General features: G+C 40.0%; 1 protein-coding gene across 1 annotated transcript in view; it reads left to right on the top strand.

The window, feature by feature from the left end:
* Nucleotides 1-26,905, top strand: part of AGBL1 (AGBL carboxypeptidase 1) — a 602,072-nt gene that overhangs the window by 299,962 nt on the left and 275,205 nt on the right. The window contains exons 20-22 of the mRNA XM_066589394.1: nucleotides 1,967-2,096; nucleotides 6,544-6,675; nucleotides 10,635-10,811. Coding sequence (XP_066445491.1) covers nucleotides 1,967-2,096; nucleotides 6,544-6,675; nucleotides 10,635-10,811 — 439 coding nt within the window. The remainder of the gene's footprint in view (nucleotides 1-1,966; nucleotides 2,097-6,543; nucleotides 6,676-10,634; nucleotides 10,812-26,905) is intronic.

The following is a 26,905-nucleotide window of genomic DNA, read 5'->3' as shown; positions in this document are numbered from 1 at the left end:
GCAGACTGAGACAGACCTGACTAGAGGCTAAAAGAACCAACAAGAACAAGGCTGAGCAATAGGTAACTCGAAGGAGCTGACCGGCAACTAGGGACTGGCTGAGGGAAACTGCAGACAGACTGGCTAGATGCAAGCAGAACCAATAACTGGCAGTGAGCTCAAATCACTGCCAGTCTTTTAACCACAAGGCTCTGCCCAGGGGCAGAGAGTGGGAGGAGGCAACTCCACCCACTGCTGTATAAGAAGGACGGAGGAGTGTGGGCGGCACCCTACGGGCAGACTCGCCCACGCCGCCGCCCACCGGCCGCCCCAAGCCGCTGGGAGAGCCCCGACACAGAGCTCCAGACCGCCGGAGCAGACACCTGAGCGACGCGTGCCAACCACGGGACCCCGTGCCACCCTGCATGGTAACACACTTTTTAGGGATTTTACCCATGTGGTGGTTTTAATGCCCTATTTTTTCCCTTCAGCTACAAAAATTATTTTTGCTGCTTTTTTCCATGACATATAGGGTTTTTTAAATATCTTTTTCACTAACTTTTTTCAGTTTTTTTAAAAATTTTTTTAACATTTATAGATTGTTTTTTTAAATGTGTATATTTAAGCTAAAATAAAGTATAGGAATGGATTCCTCATTATGTTTAGGACGTTTTGATATATAATATGTATGGTTTTGGATTTCAGGGCGCATACGGCAACTGTTTTGGTTGGCGTCAGCTTTGGGTTATTTTCTGTTTTATGTATATATTTTTATTTTATTCTGTAATTTTTATTTACTTATGTAGTTATTTTTTTTAATACCTATGTCCCCATGACGTCATATAAGACCTCTGGGGGACATTCGCATGCGTTTTTTTTTTTTCTTTTTAATTTGACACTTTCCCACTGTAGCTGGGGCATCCATAGGTGCCCCAGTTACAGGAGAAAGCATCCCCTATAGTGACAATAGTCATTGGCAGAACTGATCAGGGTCTGCTAGGACCCTGTAGCTCTTTCGTGACAGGGAATCCTGGTAGCCGACTGGCGTAGTGGAAGAAAGATTTTCACTTTCACTCTTTAGTACATAGTGCTCATTGAGCGCTGTGTACTAAAGAAAGGAGAAGGCAGAAAGGGTTAAACAATTTCTGCCTTCTCCCACGGGTTCTCAGCTGTCACTAACAACTGACAACCCGACATGCTTCTGATTTATTGCAGAAGCAGAGGCTTTTGAAACCCCTGCCGTATTTTTTACTATCGGCTGGGTTTAAAGACCAGGACCAAGCACCCTAAATTTACTGTGTTAATAAACTTCAGTCACCAGATAATAGATATTATCCCACTATACTTTGGTCTGAAGAACAATATTTATAAGGTCTTGTTCATATGGTGATTACAGTACTGCATCAGTAAAACTCTGTGTGAATGGGGCCTAAGAATACGTCCACACATAGCAGATTTTAAGCAGCAGAAAATTTAGAGCAGATTTTGATGAGGATATGCATCACAATCAGCATATAATACACACATTTTGGTGCAGATTTTGACACAGATTTTACCCCTTCAGTTGGAGAGGTGAAATCTGGAGCATTACTTGACATTATTCATGCTGCAGATTTTCTCCACAGCAGGTGGATGAGATTTCAGCTGTGTGTCAACATCCATGAGTTGAAATTCGTAATAAATCAATATTTTTTGAATTTGATATAGCCATAAGTTTAACAGTGATTATAGATTAAATGTCAAGGAAAGTCTTTTTATATACACTTGTGAATGCTATTGTGTAAAGAAGCTATATACTTTGGTCGGAATTTTGTTTGGTGGTAATATAGAAAATCCCTGGTTACTGCATACTCACCAGGGTATACTGGGTAAAGGTGTGATGGATTGATTAAAATTCAATATGTTGGTTTAGTTTTACATTGAACCTTGTTGAGCTTAAAACTGAAAACATATATTGAATAATTATACCTGTCTCTTTTTGTTTTAGCCACAGGTGCTCCTTAAATGGGGAAGATTTAAACAGACAGTGGTTATCGCCCAAACACAATCTTCAACCAACGATTTATCATGTGAAAGGTCTGTTGTATTACCTAAACAGCATTGGGAGAACACCACTGGTGAGTCCACTACAAAAGCTGTGTTGACACACATAATTCTGTGATTCGATGTAGTTATTAATTGATTAAAAAACCTTTCCATTAGGCCAGTCTCAGATGAGCATATTGCATGTTTACACGGTTGTAATATGGATCCGTAATACAGACATGTCACAGATGACATTACAACCATCATCAGTATTTGTCTCTGTATTTACTATCAGGGATTTTATTTCCCACTGGATAAATACTGATCCGTGTTTTCCTAATGAAAAGAATACCAATATGGAGGTAAAAATGGAAAAAATAGGTCATGCTGTATTTTATAAAAACTGGCCAGTCAGAGCAGCATGTATTTTCTTAGAATAAGGAATACAGGATTTAAACACACATAGCTTACACTACAACCAGTAACACATTACAGAAGCCAGGAATATTTAAAAAAAGGCTGGCCAATCAGGACTCCCCTTCAAAGAAGTCTGAGCTGCAGCTGGCCCCTTCAAAGAAGTCTGAGCTGCAGCTGGCCCCTTCAAAGAAGTCTGAGCTGCAGCTGGCCCACTCTAATGGATCAGCTGTGAGGCATTACCTAACAACAAGCTAGTAGACAGAAGATGGTGAAACAGCAAGAGAATCCCTGTTAATTGTAACAAACAGGCAGCCATTGTCCAGCTTTTGTATTTGGGCCCGCGTATTTTATACCTCTGGTAATCTTTCATATTGCAAACATTAAATGACATTTCAGAACTTCTGTTTTTTTACCATACATTTAGTTTCCTTAGAGATTCAATAATATCAAGAAAAAAGGCTAGAAGACAAGCCAAGGTCTCATATACCTAAATCTGAATTGCCTTCCACCTGCAAAAACTTCACAGCAAAAATTAATTTTAATATTTATTTATTTTGCATTTAAAAGAATGTGGTTGTGCCAAGAACATTGCCATTCGGATTGTCTGCATGTTTTAAGAAATTGCTTTGCACTTTTACTTTTAGTCTTTTTTTTCACGCTGTGCTGCCTGGCATGTTCTAACACATTCATTGAATTAGGCTTAGTATAGTTTTAGCAAATACAAGGAACCTATATGTGAGCTGAGAGCAATTGCAAATGCCCGGTAGGTAGTAAGTGCGAAGAAAATATTCAAGTGATAGGAGCCCAGCGCTACCACTTCTCTGGGCATTTCTGTTCCTAGGAACCTGCAGAGCCTGGCCTGAATCCATGGTAAATTGTCAATATTTGCAAGTTGCTATGAAAAGTATTGATCTCTGTTCTTCCTGACTTAGGCCTGCCATTGTATGACAAGACAATGTAATGCTGATTTCTTCTATCTCTAAAAACTCATTGATTTTAGCTCACCAGGAATACCAAGAACATTTTGTATCCTCTGAAGGGATGAATAGATCTTCAAGATTCTGCTGAGATTACTGTTGATGGTGTGAATGATATGATTTCTATAACAGTTCAGCAATAATATTAAAACAATCAACAGTAGCTAAAATAGATATAGTACAAATATCTCCACTACAATTGTAAATCTAGTACTATATTATTGATAACCCACATCCTTAATGCTGGTTCACACTAAGGGCTTAGTCACACGGGCGCATCCGGGCGCCGATGCGCCCGTCTTTCTGCATAAAGAAGACGGACGCACCTGCAGTGCGGAAGACTCTGCACAGCGCCGGAAGAAAGAACACATGACCGGCAATGGATCCGGTCATGTGTTCTTTCTGCCGGCGGTGCGGAGAATCATCCGTACCTGCAGTGAGGCCGTCTTATCCTGCAGGAAGACGGGCGCATCTGTGCCCGGATGCGCCCGTGTGACTGAGCCTTAATGTTTTTCTTTACTTTGTTTCATTAAAGGCCCCATACGGTAAATTTCAATGATGCTGGATTTTTCTGCTGGTAAATGCCATTAGTTAGTGTAGCTCCCATTATGGTGGTCAGAATATTAGCTGGCGCATCCTTATGAGCCAATGAAAGAATGGATTGAAATAGAAATAATCCAATATCAAAACAGGAGCTGAACATAAGTGTGAACAGAATGTTATTTTAATATTATGGATGTTTTGTTTATTTAAAAATATTCTTTGAAATTCTACTAATAAAGTTGATTAAAATGAGCATATGAATTTCTTTTGCAATGATAGGTTGCCTTCCGTTTTTTTGGGGTATATATTTATTACGCTGCTATTTTACTCATGGTGTAAAAAAACTCTAGTTTTTTTTCTAGTTATTCAATCTTCAGACAGCAACAGAAAATTTACTTTGGCCGACATGTTGTCCAAAGTCTAAAACTCAATATCTGCAAATGTTTTATGAAAATTTCCCCATTTACAGGATCGGCATATAAGCTTCTTAATAATGACTGCTTTGGCCATAATGTTGCCATAACATAACATTAGTTATGTGTCTTTGTAGCAATTTTTATTAGTTATTAATTTTTCTGTTTTTAGCTTTTAAATGTGAGAAAATAAAGTATTCCACACTCCCCCTTTACAGGGTTATGGATATCTATAAATTCCATGGCATGCTTTGAAAACAGACTTGTGCATATTTCTAAGCATCACATAACAAAGCTGCAACGTTTCGACCTCAAATGAGGTCTACTGAAAAAGACCTCATTTGAGGTCGAAACGTCACAGTTTTGTTATGTGATGCTGAGAAATAAAGAAGTTTATACAATTGGATTGACTAGTTCCAGTGTGCTGATTCGGTTTGGTTGCTGATTGGAGTTCATGTCTAACGGGTTTGTCAAGTCCGGACCCTGCTGTTTGGATCGTGCGCCACAAGTTTCTCCACTCTGGGTTATATTGATTGTGCTGCTATCCACCCTAACCAATTATTTCTACACATGGGGCTGAACTCTCTTAGGTACGCAAGAAAAGAGGGGGAGGCATAGCATAGTTAATAGTGCAAAGTGTTCTTTATGCTAAACAGTAACAGCTGAACTCGTCACCAAAAAGTAAATGAGCCATTGCAGCATCAGCACAGAATGTATAAGGAGTGTTTTGGGAGAAGGAGGAGGAAACATTCTATAAGAAGCCTGGCTTTACTACTGATGTCAGGTCTCACAGTACTAGTGGTCGGTGCTAGGCCCACCCTCGAGAAGGATCTATGTGTGGTAATCTCCACAGACTTTTGTGGCCAACAGACACATGCTTCCAACGTTCCAGTTTACTGCAAGCTGATGTCTATGTAGTGCTCTTGCCTACTAGTAATGAGCAAACCTTTTAACAGTTGGCTTTGGCTAGTTTGCCGAATTTGTGCCAAAAGTCTGGTTCAGTCCAAATGAGTTCGAATGGAACCTGAACTTCACCAATAACCCTAAAACAAGTGTATAACACTGTTGAAGAAGTAGGAGAAGTTCTTTATCATGTTCTTCTCTTTCCCTTCTTCCTTTTCATCCCCTTCTTCAATTTCTTTTTCCTCTTCTTCCCCTTTCTCATCCAATTTTTCTTCTTATAGTGGGTTTAGGCAAGATGAAGCACCTGAGGTTTGGATTTGCTGTTTTGGTTTGCTCAATACGATTGCTTAGAAAGTGCCTCCTATATTCACCGTATCTGCAAAAACAAACTACTACTGTGTCATAGAATGGTATCATTCTTATGTATAGGCAACAATATACCATTGTATGACATAAAATGTATCAGGTTCATCAGCAGAGATCACAGAATTGTCTCTCCAGGTCACTTACACGTCGGAATGTTTTTGTGCTACATAAAAGTTTTTTTTATTTTTTAACTCCTAATTACATGGCACATTATTAATACTATGCTATAACGACATTTGATTTTTTTGTGTTTTTTTTTTCTAACTGTTTTTGGTAGTCAGGTATACTTTATTGTAGGACAACTAGTGCTAATTCTTTACACTGGGGTTTATGGCAAACTCCCAGCATGAATGTAGCATAGGCTGGCTTGACTTCATCTCCAGAACTTTACTACTTTTTTTTTTGCTCAAATCAGAATATTTTTCTGAGGAAGTTCATCACAGAGTAAAAATAAAAAACTATTCTGCTGAATTAAGGAAAACATTTTAAGAGCATATGATACAATATAAATATAGGTGCTCACTTCCTAAAGAGGTGATTGATGAGTCTTCATTAGTGATTTAATAGTATCTACTCTTTATTATGCAAAGTTTACTTTGTGATTTTTTTTATTTATTTATTTATTTTTATATAGAGAGTTAGAGCTGCACATTGCCTACCTGTCAGGTCAACCCTGCAGCTCTTGCCTGCAGCAAAGGAACCTCTGCTCTGTAGCGGCATTATATTAAATGATGGCTGGAAGACATAAAAACAGACAACCTATAATTGAATAAAAGAGTGTAAGATGAATTGAATTAAAAAGAAAAGACGACAAATGTTCCAATGCACAATTGTTCTCCACAAAAATAAAGCGAAATAAACATGAGGGAAGCACATAAAAGCTGGTGTGTTTAGTATTTAAATGTTATCTTTGTCTGCAGGTTTTCTGTGATTATCATGGCCATTCTCAAAGAAAGAACGTATTTTTCTATGGATGCAGCATAAAGGAGACCTTGTGGCAAGCTGGTTGTGTAGTGGATTCATCTGTCCTCATGGAGGATGTTGGATACAGGGTATGTCTATTTCAGTTATTACGTCAGTACTGTAGTCTACTGAGAAACACAATGGCTGGTGTTATGGACAATGCTTACTACATGGCTTTATATACACTGTAGAATACCACCAATAGAACTGTTTTCTTAATGAATATTAGAAGTCTAACAATAGACCATACTCTTTATCATTGAATTGTTCCTGATTAAGAAGTACCCTAAACCATATAATTCTTTATTAGTATATGCGCTAAAGATTTTGGTGGGCTGGTGGCTATACTGCTCTGCTCTCTCTAACTCCTTTATTTTTGATTACAACAAGGGATTGCACCCTGTTTAGGACAATAGATTAGACTCCAGAAAGGAAGGCAGCCATAGGGTTTCTCTTTATTGTAGTTATCTGAGGTGATATTAGCCTGACAATCAAGAATTTTGCAGCAATATAGTAACATCCAGGGATATTGCAGCAATAGGGATCCTACAGTAGGGCAGTCTTTGAGGGTCATTGTACCTACTTATCCAAGAATAGGGCAGCAATAGAGTAACATACAGGGATATTGCAGTATAAACTTTTCTATATATTGGAACATTTTTGTCCTGGCATGATTCCCTAGACAGTGTTGTAGGTCTGGGGATCTGGATAGATAGGCATGCTAGCTACATCAAGCTCGCCTATAGTATGACATTAGACCACCTGGTTCCTGATGAGTTAAAGGTCCAACTGTAATGCATTGAACAACCTTGAACCTCCTCACTTTGTTTGGTGGACTTGTCCCCCTAGATTAGTGGGTTTCTCAACAAGACTTTTTTTTTTTTGTCAGGTCTCCATAAATAAGTTAATTATTCTTTGCCCCTACTGAAGAATTGTAGGTATTGGTCAGTTTTAGTAGGATTAATCTATCAAACAGGCGTAATATAAGTTTAGCATTGCCCTACAGCAGTAACATGGAAGCATTTAGAGGTAATAATCTAAGCCTAACAGGAAAACTAACCCCTAACCCTCCACGACAAAAATCAATACAGACACTGCAGCTATCACTGTCCCAGGATCAGGCGTCCCCTTCCATCTCTGCTGGGCAACCGCTACCCGGCACCCATACGTAGTGGCAGGGAAGCTGACCGCCAAGAGTGCATAATGTGCTCAGCGGAGGAGCAGTGCACTTTGCCAACCGAGTAGCGGAGGAGTTTCGGCGATCCGCCGCAGCACATGGCATTTTGGCAAGCGGGGAGCAGACCACAGGACTACAGCTGATTACAAACCAAGCAGCGCAGCACTTCGACCATCAGCTGTGAGACGGATGCCATTTGCAGTTTCTGTTGCCATGTAGTCAACGCAGGTGAGGGGCCCGGTGTCCTCACTCTCTTCAGCAGAGGACTGCTGTAGTTGGCCAGTGCGGCCAGCCAAAGTTTCTTCCCGGCCGCACAACGGTACAGCCAATCAGGAGATAGGGGTGTGACGGGCGTTCCGCCATGTAAGGGCTGTCAAACCCCTAGCTTCCAGTGGTGACAAGATACAATAACACCGGGTCCTTCGGGGCTGTGAGGACAATTTGTTATAGCCTTACTCCACATCAGGGGTCCATCTAGGTGTGAGTACTATAAGGCTGGGTTCACACGGGGCGGAATTGCTGCGGAATGTCCACACTGCAACTCTGCCTGCGACTCCTAAACCCGGGATTAGCCAGCAAAGTGAATGAGATTTTGCAAAAAAAAATCTCATCCACATAATGCGGCCAAGCTGCACGAAAGCTGACATGCAGAGTGGAATTCAATTCTGAGGCATGTCAATTCTTTTATCTTTTCCGCAGCGGCCTCTCTTCTCTCTATGGAAAGAGAAAGCTGCATCAGAGTGCTGATGGCGAAAGCACTCCAAAACTCTCGACTAAAAGCCCGCGGGTTTTGAAGCTGCACTTTTCCAGCAGAATTCTCGTGGATTTTCGGTGTAGCCATTCTGCGAGAATTCTGCCTCGCTTGAACCCAGCTTAGGAGAGTTACTAGGATTGCATCTCTGTGGTATTGTTAGATGCTCAGAGTGTAATTACCCACAAACTAATAAGAGGTGGATGTTTTACACTTTATTTTTGTTTTTAAGTCTGAAAAGTAACTCACATTCATACACAAATTCTTCACTCTTTGTTCGTCTTGTTAGTCCATAGCCCAAAGTTTTTAGTGTATATACTAGTAAAGAATTACCATATTTTTTGCTTTATAGGACACACTTTTCTTCCCTCCAAAGCGGGAGAAAAAATTTGCTGCGTCTTAGAGCGAATGTGCCGAAATTCGTTGCACGATAGCGGATTTAACGAGTTAAACTCGCGATCGCACGAATAAATGTGTGATTAGTTAACAGTTTTCTCTCCTCCCCACTGCCGCCCATATGTACGCTGATTTATAGTGAGCGCTGGCGGGAACTGCTGCTCCCCCACCTCCATCAATTGGCTTCTTCCCTCACCAAACAGCTACTGTGACACAGAGCTCTGCTTTTGCAGACTCTGCTGCTGCTGCTTCTGCTCCGTCGCCCGGCACTATTCCCTGCGCTGTCCCGGGGTGAGTTCAAAATATTTTTTTCCTATTTCGCCCCTCTAAAACGGGGGTGCGTCTTATAAAGCAAAAAATTCAGTATATGTTTTAGGGTATTTTTTTCTGTGAAAGGGCTTCATACTTTTCAAGTTCCCTCTACCCCAGTAAATTGATTAAGGAGAACAGTGCAGATACACACAGAAAATAGTTAGTATTAATTTTAACATATTGGCATGTACAGTGGTCTCTGAACATACAATATTAGTTGGCTCCAGGGTGACCATTGTATGGTAATGATCCGCTCTCACCAATGAAAAGCGATAAACACAAGGGTCAAAGTGAGCAAAATCACCAGCTAATGGCAAGAGGTACCAACAAACAAATAAATATGGGGACCTTTGTTCTTCTATTGATTTATGGGTTAATTGGACTACACATATTTGGTGGTATGTTCAAGAATGTAAGATTTTTTTTGTTTTTTAAATCTTTTTAAAAGTTTATTACACTGAATTAAAAATAGAAAAAAAGGAAGAAAATTAGAATTTTATACAATTTCTCTTCTAATTTTCTCTTCATAAAACATAAAATGAAAAGGTACTGGCCCTGGCCTGCTACTATTACAAGGCCCAATCTATTCCCCAATAAAAAAAAAAATTAAGCATCAAAAAAAATATATTAACCCTTAGGCCTCCTGTCCCCGGGTGATTCTGCATTGCGTTTTCCGCAGCGATAATCTGCACATGGGTAAAGCAATGAACGCTTTCCATAGGATAACTATGGAACGCACAGTCTGATGTACATGAGCGGACATCTGCCGCGATTTTCTGCTTGTGTATAAAAATTGAGGCATGCTGTGATTTTCCGCGATGAACCTATCATAATGATAGGTTCATTGTGGAAAATCACAGTGACTTTAGTGTTTCCCCGCAGAGTATAAACACAATGCCCAGGGACAGGCGGCCTTACAATATATTGTTTTGAAAATGTGAAATGATGATGTGGACATTTGGCAACATAGGCCTTAGTCATGAAGGGATTAAAGAGGAGGAATTTGAATCTTCCAATCTGAGTTGAAGCTAAGGAGGACAAGCGGGTTAAGGAAGGACAGGGAAGGCACCAGCCTGGCCAGCAGTCTCAGGGGGCAATGGCACTCCTCTTCCATTGAACTGAATGGAGCAGAGACTTCCATCCATGGTCTGCACTGCTCTTACTTTGGGACCTGTCAGGGCTAAAATCTTGGGATCTACGGAGGTCCCAGTGGTTGGACCCCAACGATCAGAAAGATAACCCCTATGAATAAAGGATAATTTGCTGTTGTGGGAATACCCCCTTACGCTTCAGCTGGGTAGGGGTGCAGATCTGAATCTTTGCCCTGGGTGCAGAAAAAGCTAGCTGAACCTCTACTTCCAATTTAACTCTTTTGAATATTTTTTTTTTTCCTTTCACAATATCTCTTTTAGACTTTACCCAAAATTCTTGATAAGATTGCTCCTGCATTCTCAATGTCAAACAGCAACTTTCTGGTGGAAAAGGCAAGAGCCTCAACAGCTCGTGTTGTGGTATGGCATGACATGCGTGTTTTAAGAAGCTACACAATGGAAAGTACCTACTGTGGGTTCAATCAAGGGCCATACAAGGTAAGTAGTACTTTTTAGATTGACCTTTATGGCTCGTCTTTCCTGATATGGTACAGATGAAGACGTTATAGAATCAATTTCTGCAGACTTCCTTAGATGTGGTACAGTTTTTTGTCATGTTTTGATTTCTTTTGTGGTATTATTGAATATTTGATCATAGTATTTTTTTCTTTATGCTTTTTTCTTTATACCAATATCTATAGTCTGCTTTTACTGAAAATTAATCATTTTAATTTGAAAGTTTCACAACTGAAGCCTGAAGTATACAATGAAATGGAATATTGAATGGTGTAATACATGCATGGACCATTTCAAAGCTAAAAACATAACCGAAAGTTATATAATAAAATGAAAATTGTTTTTATCTTCATCATCTGGAACAATGCCTGACTGTGACAAATTGCCCTAGTAATCCTAATATTCCATGATCGTTCTTGTTGCATCCAGCAACTGTGTTTCTTTTTTCACGGCTCTGGAATGAACTATGGTCAGTTTTTCCATTTTCTGCCTTCACCAATGCATTCTACAACTTTAATCTATAAAATGGCAGTTTCTGTTTTAAAAATGCAAAAAAGTGGACTTTGATTGTTCTTTCCCGAGCCCATTATTTGCTCAGTAATTACGTTGGAGACAAAGCATAATTTCAAATGTTTCCATTATATTACATAACCTATAGTTCTAGTAGAGACAATGTGCAGTCAATTCAGCATGTTCAATAGACTGTTGCTGCCAAAAAATATTGTGAAAACTATTCATAAATGCCAACAAGTTGTTGTCGCATGGAGACCACAGTTGTCTTTTAATCCTGCATATGCCAGCAGAGCTTTTATCATTAACAGCAGAAGTTGGCTTTGTTGAACTGATATTCTTGTACAAGAAATAGTTCCTAATCTCTGACTAGAGAGCGGGAGGTAATTCATCCCTGATACGCATCTGTTTTAGAGGAGTATTCCTTCACACTGCGTTCTGGAGTAGATGTGGTTCATATTCTAAGAGACACCCTACTGTAGTTTCAATGTACTGAATTACTATCTTGTTTTTGATTAATGGAACTTTGTTGAGTCATAGCTATGAATATGTTAGTGATATTCTCCTTCTTAGAAGTTAGTAGTTCATAGAAATCCATGTCCGATAAGCCATAAAGAGGTCCCGGTGTCTCAGACTGCTTCCAAATCTGCTTTCATGAGGAAATTTGGAAGAGTCCTGGGAAATAGATGACAATATGGGTACTTTCACATGGGCCAATTCTTGGCCCTTTTAATGAGCACTGATCAACAATATAGTAGGTCAATCAGCACTCGTTAGTGCAGTTTACATCAATAAGTAACAATCTGTCTCCATATACATAGATAGCATTCATCAGCAGCAGTTCCTTCTTTTTATATAGGGAGATGTGTTTGCAAATTAGTGAGCACTTTTATGTTTGTTTTTACCGGTCCAATTGGCCAAGGAATGATGCATTTGCTGGCTTGTCAGCGGATCACACACAGGCGGTGCAATCATTAACTCTAGCAAACGGGCCTTTTAGTAACAAAATGTTGTTCTCAGCTACTAGGTGATCAGCCTAGTTGCATATACCTTAAGAGTAAAGATAATGGCAATTTAATGAAAAATGAAGTGTATTTATACTAGGATTATACAGAAAGGATCACAAAAGATTTAGGAGTGAGTTGCCTTTTTTAAAGATTTATGGTTATACAGTAAATTACTTTCACAAATTTGTCCCTAAATGCAGTCTTCCATCATATTCTCATTACTCTGTCTTTGGTAGCTTTGTTCAAAGTCCAGTATATTTTCATGGAAGTGCATGACTTGCATCTCCAAGCATTTTCCCAGGTTCTACTTGACTTTATCAAGATCGTCTTCATGGGGATGATGGATATCCTGTAGCCCATTGTGCTTTAGCACTTCACAAGATTCTCAACCACGTTATTATAGTTTTCTTCCTTGGGATCACTCACGAATCTCCGATTTCACTGCAACAAAGCTGTACCAAGCCATTTCCTCTGCCATCTTCTTGAGGAATGCTTTGCACTCCAGAATCTTCTTTATATATGTCTCAGGTAGCTTAAGGAAAAGGTATTTAAAGTACAGTACTTGATGGCTGCCAATTCCTTATTGAGAACTGTGAAAAATTATTTCATACAGCCCAATTTGATGTGCAGTAATGACAGTAGCACCTTCTGGTGTCCATCAGTGGCTCCCATTTGACGTTGTTCTGCCCCTCAGTGTACTTCGTTTGCTGTGTCCTATCCTATTTACGGCAGTGTATTTTAGTACCCTTGTTGTCCATAAGGAAAAGATAACAGACAAACTATATAAGACAACTTTATGGCCCATTTACATGCAAGGATTATCCCTTCAAATGGCTGAAAATGAGCGATAATCGTTACATGTTAGCGCAGGCATCGTGCACTTTTTATTTGAATGGAGGATTTTACTTCACATAGAATCTATCGTTCTGCCGCGGAAAGACTGAGCAAAGACACTCCATTTGAATGTATTTTGCTCACCTTTCAAAATAATGCACAATGTTCTCCCTACCGCATGTTTATACTAGCCATGAGGGGAACAATTGAATGTGCCAGCAGCTGCAAGGAGAACAATGGAATGTGTGGCAGCAGATTGCACAGCTGGAAGTGCGTTTAAACATGCTGGGCTCTGCAAACTCCTGGAGGTCCTTTTACATGCAAATGAAGATGATAAAGTGTTAATGGTCATTAAAGCCATTAGCACTTTCTGTAAATACATTATAAATCTTTCAATCTTTCGGATGTTTGAAATATTATCTTTGTCTCTAAAAAAAAGAAAAACCTTTACAGACACACCAGGAATAATACAGTTTGGAAGTTTCCAATGACCCCATTCACTTCTTCTTGTAGTTATTCTTACCTGACTTTATGTGAACAAAAAGATGTAAATTTAAGCCCCATTTAGACACAATGATTAGCGCTCAAAATTCGCTCAAAAGTTGTCTTTTGAGCGATAATCTTTGTGTCTAAAGGCCCCTTTACACGGAGTGATCACTCAAAAATCCCTAAAAAGCGATCGTTTGAGCAATAATCATTGCGTCTAAATGCACGGCCATTGTGCACTGCTAGCTGATTGTTAAATTCAGTCCAACCTGAATATCGTTGTTCAACCTTATCAGCAGTTCTCCACGGGTAGTGCTAATAGCATTGTTTCCCGCTGGAGAACAAAGGAACTGAATGCAGATAAGAGCCCTTGGGCTATTAACTGCTTTCAGCTAAGGCTTCATTTGCACACTTAATTGCTTTTAAGTAGCTGAGTAGCTACTCAATAGTTTATGCAAAATGATCGCTCAAAGCTGTCACTCAAACTGTCATTTGAGCTTTCATCGCTTCGGGTAAATGGGCCTTAAATGTGTCCATCGTTCAGTTTTCTGCCGAAGGACTGTTTTCAGTTCTGCTTAAAAACCCTTGTTCAGCAGAACAGCTCATAAGCAAGACTACATGCTGTGTTCTTCCAGCGGAGATCTAATAACAGCTGATAACATTGTTACAGCTGTTCCCAGTTCTCACACTCACCAGCAGAACAGCAGGACGGCACACTGTCTGCTGTCCATGGTACTAAATTTTCCAAGGGGAGCCTGTGGCTGAACAATACAGCTAATTACAGAGCTCAGACCACCTGCTGTAAATGAAGCTAATAAGTACTAATAGCAATTAGTGCCTATTAGTACTTTTATGCAAAACGATTGCTGATCTTTTAATCTTTTGAAAGATATCTGTGTGTGTAAATGTACCTTTACCTGTGTCCCCATTGAAAATAGATAAACCTTAATATATTGTTTGTTTGGATTGAAAACTATTTTCTATACTTTTGAGGCATAAGCAATTAGAAAATGCCACTTAGCGGCCAAGAACAATAAAAAGAAGATTATTACATAGTGGAATCAAATCTATAAATTGTTACATTAGGTGCTTGGAAATGTTTACTGGTTCTCGAAAATGTAACGTTACAAAAATATTTTTATATTGTGCTTTCATTTCACATCTACTAAATGGCACCAATAAGGGGACAAGACACTCTTTTAGTGCCATTGTGATAAGTTATTGTAAATTGGACTTAATCCTTTGATAGTCCAGTGGATTTTCAGTTGCTTAAAAGATAGATATCAGTGCTGCTGTTAAGGTACAGTATTCTGAACAGGGACGAGTTACAAGTGGTGACCACAAGGGTCTGTGCTGGGTCTTATTCCTTTGTAATATGTTCGTAAGTGACATAAGAGAAGGTTTAACAGATAAGGATTGTCTGTTTGCTGATGACACAAAAATGTGCAATAGAGTTTATAGTACTAGTGGTGTCTTGAATGTGGAGAAAGATTTATCTTTACTGGATAAACGGTCAAAACAATGGAAACTGCAGTTCAATCTGTCCAAATATAAAAAATGCACTTGGGGATACTGAATCCTTGGACTAAGTATCATATTGGCTGTTCTGTGTTATCCAGGATCTCAGAATAGAAGGATTTAATGATTCTCATTTCTCACAGCTTCAAAATGAGTCAATAGTACATTCAGGCAGCAAAGAAAGCAAGTAGGATGCTTGGATGCATAGCTAGAGGTATAACTAGTAGAAAGAGGGAGATTGTGATCCCGCTGTATGGAGCTCTGGTGGGATCACATCTGGACTACTGTGTTCAGTTCTGGAGACCTCATATACCGGAAGACATTGATAAAATAGAACCACAGATGAGCTACAAAAAGGATGGAAGGTCTCAAGAACAAAACTTATCAGAAAAGACCTTAGAGCTTAATTTGTATAGCCTGGAGGAAAGAAGGGAGAGGGGGGGGGGGGGGGGGCATGATCAAAGCATTTACATATGTTAAAGGTGTGAATAAGGCTGAGGAAGGAAGTGTTTTTATTAAGAAGCCATACATGAGAACAAGGGGGCACAATTAAGATTAGTTGGGGGGAAGATCAGAAAATATTGTTTTACTGACAGAGTAGTAGATACTTCCAGTAGATGTGCTTCGGAAATCAACATTAAATGAAGTCAAGCTGCCGGGGCTAAGCATAGATCTATCCTGAAAGATACATAATATAAATACAGAGTAGATGGATCATGTGGACTTTATCTACCATCAGTTTTCTGTGTTTCTATAGGCCCATTTAGACACAACAATTATCACTCAAAAGACCTCTAATTGTTGTGTGCATTTACACAGCAAGATGATCGCTCAAAATTCACTAAAACGGCAGTTTGAGTGACAGTTTTGAGTGTTCACGTTGCATAAGTGTGTAAATGAAGGCTCACGCTGTATGCAGAAGACAAGCGGGACCAGTATCTTCTGCATACAGCTGTTGTCTTCTTAGAGCGCTCCAAGCAGGGTATGCAGAACACAACTGCAGCGCTGTCTTCTGCATACTCCTGCTGTATTCATGGAGCACACTGTTAGTATACAGCTGAGTGCCCCGAGTAGGGTATGCAGAACACAGCTGGAGCCCTGTCTTCATACTCCGGCTAGGATCAGCAGTATCCCGCTCAGAACTCCGCATGCGGCACTGATGAGACTCATTGTTCTCTTTCAGCTTGCTGAAAGACAACGATGAATGACTCGTTAAAGAAAACCGCACAATGTCCATGCAGTTAGACCCAACGATTCTTGCTTCAAAGACGGCTTTAAGCAAGAATCGTTGGGTCTAAATGGGCCTTATGTTTACTACATTCTTGGATAATTACTCATATGGAAAACAAGTCCTCAGTGTAAGCGATCTGTACTTTATGACACAGAAAATGTTTTGCCCGTAAAGAGGATGTGGCTTTTGTATTTAAGGAAATTATAACAGTTTGTACTTTTTTGCCAATTAAAATGCTAAAACAGGATGCAACCTAAAAACTAGAAAACCCATTACATAGTGCAATACACGGGAAAATAGAGCATGCTGTGTATTTGTATGGATAAATATGTGCACAAAATATGCTCATGTGAACGAACCCATTGGAATCAATGGGTTCTATTCACTGCATATTACACAGCGCAAATATGACAATGTAAATAAGCCCTTAGGCTGGATTCATGCGGGCGATTTTCCTTCATAAGTAATGTCCTATTTTAAGATGGATGGAACTTGCACAGGAAAAGAACCAATCCATTTGAACTATTTGCAATCCAATTTAGGATTCAGGGTTTCCTAGGGGGCTTTCTCTTTCTGCCAATATACTATGGCACCCTCTGCTGGCTAGAACCAGTACTGTGGTATGGGACATGCTGAAGAGGCCCCCGACAACAGAGTGGCTAGTAATATACAGTAAGAATACCCTGCCGAACGTCTTCCGACATTGGAAGCTGTACAGCCTTCAATCAGAATGTCTTCAGACGTCAGACGTGTGAATTAACCCTTTCCAATCCACCAAGTGATTTTTCACTTGAACTGATAGTCTGAGTTAGAAAAATCACCACATGTCCTATTTCTGGGCGATTCTAAGGGCCTCCTCACAAAAATGCTCTCGTACACGCGGCGCATTTGCGTTGTGAACGACGTGCTTTTGCGCATGCTTTAACTCATGTTACTTTTTGTGCTCGCAGTACCATATCACATGGGTGTGGAACATACCCATGTCATGTTTTTAAAGGCCATTTAACCTAATGAGTTCCAGATGTGTTCTTTTTCCTGTGGACTTGCACAGCGTATTCTGCAATCACTTGGGTATTGGATGCAAATTTGCAAATCTTCTATTGACCTCTAATGGGACCTTTGCTACGCAAATGTGTACAAAAATAGAGCACGCTGCGTTTTTTTCGCGCAAGAGAAATTTGCAGTTTATTGAAAAAGCACATCGTACAAGTAGAAATTCTAGTGATATTAGAATTAAAGCAGTCAGTTATTAACAGACCTACGCTGTGCATCACACTAACCAGTGTGAATACAATCTAAGGTTCTGTTCCCACTACAACTAGAGCATACATGTCTGAAGCACACTGCTGAACGTATACGATAGGCTTATCTGATATGTATGCCTATACAGTTCTATATATCTGCTATTAACGACCATTCTAAAAAAAACATATACATGCACTAGTTAAGAAGGACACATCTTGGCATATGTTTGACTATTAAAGTCCATGGGTTCCTCATAATATACATTTGGAAAACCATTTCCTAAGTCTGACCATAGGTAAAGGGTAAAGTCCCCTGGTGCAAGCACCAATTGTGACTGACTCCTACGGTGATGTCACATTGTGACGTTTTCTGGGCAGACTGTTTTTGCAGGGTGGTTTGCCATTGCCTTTCCCAGTCATTTTTACCCCCCAGCAAGCTGGGTACTCATTTTACCGACCTCGGAAGGATGAGTCAACCTTGAGACGGCTACCTAAACCAAGCGTGAATTGAATCCGCAACCTTCAGGTCATGAGCGAGAGCTTAGGACTGCATTCTGCTGCCTTAACACTCTGCGACACACATTTCAGTGTATCTTTTCAAACAGTCCTTTCATATGTTGAACATGATGTTAATATATCATTAGTCATTGGCAATGGTAATAGAAAATGATGACTGGCATAGCCTGGAATGGTTTCTCAGGGTGCTTAGGGTAAACAGCAAGGATTTTTTATATCATACTCTACCAATCAGTACAGCAAGTACATTCACTCCATCCCTTTGATCTCACAACTACAGAATGCGTGGAAATAAAAAGCTTATTATGCCTCAATCGATTGCTGCTAAATCTCTGAACCCAACTTATCGATAATATTCCCACTATTATTTTACAATGGAGGGCACATTTGCAAGTTGTGACCTTTTTAAAGAGAGTTTAATAACATTTTACAAGCATCACTTACGAGGTAATGCATTAAATGCATTATTTATTAAAAGAAATAACTACACATTCACAAAGTGAAAATACAGGCCTTAATGCGACATCTGTGGTTTATCTCCGCTGGATTTATTCAATGCCAGCAATCCCACGAAGGGCACTGGAGCAATAAAACAAAGTCTACTTTTCCCTTTGGCACACAAAGCATTGAATTTACAATGTCTTTAAAGGAAAAGCATGTCAATAACCAACTCTGTACTTGGACTTGAGAGCGATTTTGGGCTTCTTTGCTAATTATTTTCTGACAACACAGAAACAAGGGCTTCAGAGATTTAATACACAACTAATTACAGAAAAAAGACACTATTTCACTTTTTTTTCATAAGTTAGTAGGGGAGTCTAATACATGTTGAATGTAGAAATGTAACATAATTTGTTTACTTGGTGGCAATCAACCAGGGTGATGCTCTCAGCCATAGGTACAGATGTCGAAGGATGAGTCATGCCTCTTGACGCTTCATCAATAACTTCTATTTTTGGAGTCTTCGTATTGAACTCATGCAGGCTTTCCGGTCACCCGATAGGCAAGATTAGGTTCCAGACCAGCAAACCGGTGGCAGGCTCAATTGGTCCATAGCACCAAACAACTCACAATAGGCTTTGGAAGAAGTGACACATACTCAGGCCCTTAGAGTGTTTCGAAGCAGTAGACCTAGTCCCCACAGAGAGCGGCCAGTATAGCTTCACTCTTTCTCCTTTCCTTTGGAGAAGCTCATTCTATTCTGCCTTTGTCCTGTTGCACTAGTCCAATGGGTGGCTAGGCACTTAAAACAAATATTACAACAGCAAAGAAATACAAATTTTCAGTTCAGCCACTAGATGATATAAACTCCCTGCTAATGCATCTCAATGCGGCAACACTATACCGTAGGGCTACCCCTCTATAGAAACACCTATTTATACTGTGCAGTTGTGTGTTTTTGGCAAGGCCATATATTCTTCATGCTTTAAACAGCAATTCTGCTAAGTTTTTAATCCTTAACAAATGAGAAAGGATACAGTCCATTTACAAGGATCTTATACATTGTCTTAAAGGCATATTCCCATCTTGACTTATGACTTATTCACAAGATAGTCCATAAAAATGTTTTATATGTATGTGTTTCAACATTCTGAGACCCACACCTATCTCAAGTTGTGGTCCCCACACCCCATCATGACTGTGGTGGTTGGGGTTAGTCGGAGCTTATAGAAGCAGCCAAGCATGCTTTCCTGTGCTATTTTCACAGCTCTCATAGAAGTCAACAAGAGTTATGTAAAGGGCAAATCACTGCAAAACTGCATTGTTTCCGTAACTTGAGAGCAGTGGAAGCAGCATAGCTCGCTGTGTGATACAGTTTACATAACTCCCATTGATTTCTATGAGAGTTATGAAAGCAGAGTAACCCAGCGGTGCTCAGCTATTTCCATCCTCTTGGTCATCTTCTTTACAGTAGCGTTCTCATTGCTGTCATGTTTGGCCAAGAAGGGAACACTTTTTTTAATCAAGCACATCCAGAGTTCTCCAAAATGCTGTAATCCCTACATCTGACCATGGATCATATTTAACTATATGCTAGTTGTCCAAACACAACTGGATTGTCAGGAAGGCACTCAAAATTGCATTGCAAAATTGTCTTCCAGTGGGGTGGTCTTCTCAAAGAAGATACTCAGTACATATAGAATACAATGTGAATGAAAACGTTACAGAAAATTGGGTTTGCATAACGGGGTGGTCTTTTCAAAGATGTGGTGGTTTTTAGAGAAGTTTCACTGTATATGCATGTTAAATATAACACCTAGAGTTAAATGTTCATATTAATGGATGAATTATAGTGGATAGATGTGGCCTGAACCAAGAAAGGTTTAGTAAGAATGTCTTTATTAGCAGGTTAAACTTCTTTATTAACTTCCTTCTGCTTGTCCAGCTGTGAAATGCATTGCCCTTGTTATGTGGATCCTGCTAATAAAGAAGTCCTTACACACCTTTCTGGATCCTGGTGTATTCTATATAGAACTCTGTGCCACTATTCTCTTCTCCAGCTCTATAACCAGGGAGGCCACAATGTAAACTGAGATGCAAATGTGGGTTGTAGAGCTCATGAGGTTTCTAACTACTCAAACCCAGGATTTCATTCGGTCTCTGTAGTAAGTCGTTCAGTTGGGATAGTGTTATGTCCGAGCTGGACACCAAAAACACCTTGCACGGATCGGATGTAATAGTTGTCCAAAAGGGATGGATAAATGCACTTGTTATCAATCTGAAAAAAAAGATTATAAACCAAACAGAACAATGGGGAAAATGGTAATCTCTCACTGACAAATGAAGCAGAAAAACTCTGCCTAAAGCGAGTCAATCGTCCTGATGACGGTGGCCCCATCTCCAGAACTTGGGAGCTGATTAGACTATCGATAGATAGTAAAGGAGGTTACAATTGACAGATGTAAATACCAGTAGTAACAACAGAATTAAGTAACAGATGTACAATATCTGATAAAAGTATTAGCACCATGGACTTATTTGAATCAGAGATGGCACCCAAAGGTCATGGACTGGACTAGAATTTAACCTTGAAGAGGAATAACTGGTGCCTTATGAGAGGAGGGGCTAGAATACATAATATTATAATAATGGTTGATTGACAACCTAAGGAAACCACTTCCCAGCAACCCATCCAACAAATGTTAATATATCGGTCCCCAGCCCCGAATGACAGGGTGCATGTGCCGATGCCGCAGTCACATAGACAGGGCTGATCGCATGACAACAGCCCAGGCCTGCTTCCAAATCACAGCTGGCATGCCACAACAGATGGTCTCTTGTGAGATCTACTATATTGAATAATTTGGTGGCATTGTCTATATCACTATCTCTGGGCTTCAAAAACTTCCATAGAATAAAGAGCAGTATGGTTCTTGTCACAGACATCTGTGCTTCCATGATTGAGGTTCCTGAATAACTGTTAAATATTGTCAAGGCAGAAGGTACTTATTCAACATCTCTTATCTGTAGCTTCAAAAAAATGGATGGAAAATTTTATATCTGCCAACTCATATTTGCTAAATTATGTTAGACACATGCTATTAGGAGCATTTCCCAATATTTGGTGATTTGTTAAAGACTCTACATGAAACTTTGGTGATGAGTTTCATGTCAAACTCTACTTGAGTCTGAGTTTTCAGCATTTAGGGTTTTTCTTCAAGACGTAACTTTGTGATGCAATACATCAAATCACGAGACTGTACATTTTATCGGATTTGTATTAATCCGACAACTTGTGTCTATTTGGAGAATACGCACATTCTCTCATAAGTTCTCATCTGGCTGATGTCTAGTGAGACCATACAGTATTACTTCTATCTTTAGTGGCTCAGAATGTGATTTAGTGTATGATTTAAGGGAAACAGCTGTGCTTTTATAGTAGCTATTTGTAAAAGAAATGAGTATGGCAAGTGAAGGATTTTGTGGAAATATTAAATAATATCCAGTTCAAGGAGGAAATGTCTATGTCATGTAAGCATTTTAGGCTAACTTGCAGTGCTGATCATTCCAGCTTTGTGATGTACAACAGTCTATAATACACTGATGCTTTTACAATGGGTTGAAACAATAGACTTTGCTGCCACTTTGCATCTCATGTCTCTTGATTTATCTGTGTCTTAGATGAAGTCAATTTTGAAAAGATCAAACCTAATAGCAGAAAGGCAGAATGGAAGATCCGAGCTGTCAAAACAAATCAGGACTCAGATTTACTTTGTTGGCCTTGACTCTGACTGAGATCCTTCTGTTTGAAGAGAGATTTCAGGATGTGTCTGTATTTTATTCTCTTCTGGTCTGCACCCTAAGAAGTTAGAATTTGTAAAGCCTGCAAAATCTAAATCAAAATCTAACGAGCTATGATAAAGGGAGGTATGCCCCAGCTGGAATAAACTAAGCTTCTGCTTTGAAATAGAGACACTTATTTAATTTCATGCAGGGTATGTGTGATTACTTGTGCTATGAATGTAAATCTTACTGTAAAAAGCAGAGACTACAAAAAAACAACATTCTATTTGCAGATAATATGTACATGCTATAATATTTATATTGACTAGTAGCTTTATAATAACCCTAGTATTAAAAACTTAACCCCTTAGTGAAGGCCGCCATTGCCTTTTTATGTCCTAGCTAAGTGGGCTTTAATTCTCAGGGACTTAAAATATGCATCCCCTGAGAATTAAAGCCACATGGGCTATGGATGTGATAGCTCCATGCTGTCGGTTCGTGGAGGTAGCCGACAACATGGAGCTATCTTTCAGGGCCTCAGGGAGCCCCCACTCCCTCCCCAGCAATGCGATCGGCACTATTCAATGGATAACGCCAATCGCATTAAAGTCAATAAAAAGTATGACGTCACGCGCAGAAGCGTGGATCGCCTGGGAGATTTGAAACCACATGGTTCCCGGTTCCTGAAGGTAGCCAGGAGATATCACCCGTGGATACCAACGATCACGGGAAAGTGAAAAATTTTTTTTCAAAAGTTAGTTTCAGCTGCTCTCGTGGATCCGATCTGTCTGGACCAATATCCCCCAGCTGTCTGGACCTGCCACAGGCTTCCACGCATGTGCCGATGTGGCGCTCATGTGTAGGAGTCCGGAGGGCCCAGCAAATTTAAAATCTTCCCTGCACCAGGGTTGTGAAAGCTAGCCTAGTGCAGTGAGATGTCACCGGGGACCGCTATACGAAGTTCCCAGTCACATGATCACTGTTATCCATCGAAATAACAGTGATCATGTAAAGTTAAAAAAAAAGTTAAAATAAAAAATGTAAAAAGTTAGTTTCATCTCCCCTTATGGATCGTATCCATAAGGAGAGAGGAAATGACATAACTAAGGTCGTCAGATTTGTCCCATAATGGGATCTTTATCCGTGGACGTTTCGGATTATGTGTGAATGAGGTCTTCTAAAAGCCATTCATATGTATCATGCTGTACTGTGCAAATATGGTCAAACAATGAGCAAATGACAGGAGTATGATCTAGAAAGAAATTAATAGTGTGGTTTAAATAATAATGTAGTGGCCCGGAAGGTCCTCCAGAATAATCACTTATTTGTCCTGTCTCACCGGTCTATGTGCTTCCAGGAGGCATAGAAGGTGCTGTACGTCAGAGAAACCTTGTTTCCCCCTTCGACCTAAAATAGAAGCTTAGAGCTGGCTATAGCTGGCTGCCTATTGGCTATAGTGATGCCTCCACTGATTGACAGGAAACACTAGAGGGAGCCAGTATTCAGAGGGGGAGCAGAAAGCGCGGGAAGAGAGAGGAAGTGAGGAGGGTCTGCAGTGAGTAGTCGTCATAAGTCGTGTGTCAGGAGTGCAGCAGATAGTACAGTAATTTAGCTAGTTGTCCAGGGAAGTGAGGCCCTTTCCGCACCAAAACATTACCAGCAATGAGGAGAAGAGTTTAGAGGTCATCTAAAATAGTGAGTTAAACTAACCCGGTGAAATCAAAGCCCGGAATAGTTCAGAGGCCATTAAAAGTCCAATCCAACACCTGCATCTTTCACATCCAGTAAGCCCATTAGTTCACAAGTAATGTGGGGATTCCTTACCGAGTAGCCTCTAGGATATTAGAGTGACGAAAAGTGTATTATTTCAAGTTTATTGCTTTCAATGTGTTTATCCACCACATCGTCAACACTGCTATAACTTCTAGATTACTGACCTACTGTGAAAACGGAAATTCTGTTTATTGAAAAGCTTAAGTAAAACTCTGTACTCCCTGTTTACTACAAAAAGTAAACTGGACTTGTCTCAAATTATTTTACTATCGTCTACTAGAGTTCAGATTGGAGTACTGGTATCACATGACAAACCACCATTCAATTTACCCTCGCTCTTATACTTTATGCCACTGTGTGACAGCCAAGGAGAGCACCGTTGCCACCACTGTCAGGGGAGATTGCAGAGCCATCTGTGACAACCATCTTGCAATCCCCGTGGTCTTCCTCACTTTGGGGCGCTCCGCTTGGCTGTTGCAATAATGTCATATACTGCAAAAAAAAATGCAATATACACGTATGCTCACCCAGGCTATCACACATATAAGCCTATATACATACAATTGATTTTATTGACTGCAACCTATGGTAATGCAATAAATACAATATGCAATAAATAACAGGTTGTAAATGTACCCTTAGACTTTCTTAAGACAGTTTTTTTTTTCATTTTTTTGTTCCTATAAATGCCTGAGTTTTTTACGGCACTTCTTTTAGGGAGGATTCAGATAAATGTGTTTTTCACCCATTATGCGCCCACAAAAATCAATAATTTCAGTAGGATTTCATTGGTTTTGTGTTCACTAGCTCTTTTTTCAGCTGTTAATTGTACAGCTGAGAAAAGATAGGACATGCCCTATCCACACATTGTGAATACATCTTGCAGGGAAGATCGGCAGCACCTAGCTGCATTTTTTTTCAAACTCTTGCACTATATGCTCATTTATATGGGCATATTGTTGCCCCGTATTACACACGTGCATTTCCCATGCGTAACACCCAGTAAATGGAGGCAATGAAAGTCTATGGACGTTCATTCTTCCATTCACGCCTGTATGTGAGCACTGCGTATCGATACAGAGGAGAAATAAATCGCAGCATGCTCTATTTCTCTGTGTATCAAACGCAGTCCTTGAATGGGCTGTGTTTGAAACACTGTCCATACACGGGTATTGCGAAGGTACAGTGCTTCTGAACAGAGCGGGGAATTAACCCTTTCCAATCCACTGTCTGACGTCTGAAGACATTCTGATTGAAACCTGTGCAGCTCCTATGTCGGAAGACGTCTGGCAGGGTATTCTTACTGTATATTACTGGCCGCTCTGTCGGCGGCCTCTCCAGCATGTCACATACCGCAGTACTGGCTCTAGCCAGCAGATGGTGCCATTGTAAAATGGCAGAAAGAGAAAGCCGCCTAGGAAACCCTGGATCCAAAATTCAATTGCAAAGGGTGAATTAAAAAAAATAAAAATTCACACTGCACATGTCTGTGGTGTCACATTTCCCCGGCATGCGCAGTGCCAATCACAGCTCTACGCAATCTCTGCCAGCTCTTTGCCGACAGAGCATATGATCTGCAATGTGTACAACACTGCAGTATACTTGCAGCATTGTATGCATATGCCATGTGAATGAGCACTTAGGATGAAATAAAGTAATTTTTTTATGGACTGTGGCTGAATTTATAGGTTGTTATATAGAGCAGGGTTCCCCAACTCCAGTCCTCAGGGACCACCAACGGGTCATGTTTTCAGGATTTCCTCAGTATTGCACAGGTGATGTAATTATTGTCAGTGCCTCAGACATTGCCACAGGTGTTCTTACCATAGGATATCCTGAAAACATGACCTGTTGGTGGTCCCTGAGGACTGGAGTTGGGGACCCCTGATATAGAGAATAGAACCCATTGATTTTAATGGGTTTGTTCACATTTCTGTATTTTGCACATGCATTTCGGTCGGACAAAATAACTTGCAGCATGGTCTATTTTTCTATGCATTTGCGCACCACAGGACCCCATGGACGTCAATGGTGGGTGCGCAAATGCATGTGCAATACGCAAGGAGATGAGTAATAAGCTGAGTAATTCTGTAAAAAGAATGTCTGGAACTGGTTGGCCATTTCAAGCAGTGTGGCTTGTTTGTTGCATGCAAAAGAACATACCCTGCAGGTGAAAAAAGTACAGTAAAGTATGTGCATACACATGCAAAAACCCCTTATTTGTAGCACGAAAACTTTAAGGCGCACGCAATTGCACTTACACTCGTGTGAAGCTAACCTAAAGGCTAACAGGTACTACACAAGTTGTGTATCAAATGTACCAACATTTCTATAACATCATACACTATAATGGGATTAGTGATAGAAGGGCTTGTTCACACCTGCATTAGGGCTACTTATGGGCTTTCCGTCTGTTCTGTTTTTGGAGCAGAGAAGCAGAATTAAAGTACATTTTTTTTTCCCCCATTGACTTCATTGGGTTTTTAAAAAAACGAAAACAACTGAAAAGCTTCAGCTTGCTTCTGTTCCTTAAGGTTTCCATTTTTTTTTTTTTGTTTGTTTGTTTTTGTAAACCCTCTGAAATCAATGGGGAAAAATGGAAATGCTTATTTCCATCTTAATTCCATTTCTCTGCTCCAAAAATGGAACAGAAAAATGGAAAGCCATAACGGAGCCCTAATAAAGGTGTGAATGAGCCTTAGGGCTTACACTCACTTGCTTTTTTTTTAATGC

This window comes from Eleutherodactylus coqui, chromosome 2 (assembly GCF_035609145.1).
Source record: "Eleutherodactylus coqui strain aEleCoq1 chromosome 2, aEleCoq1.hap1, whole genome shotgun sequence".
Lineage (NCBI taxonomy): Eukaryota > Metazoa > Chordata > Amphibia > Anura > Eleutherodactylidae > Eleutherodactylus > Eleutherodactylus coqui.
The sequence above is the reverse complement of the archived record's forward strand: the minus strand, read 5'-3'. Positions and strand labels throughout refer to the sequence as shown.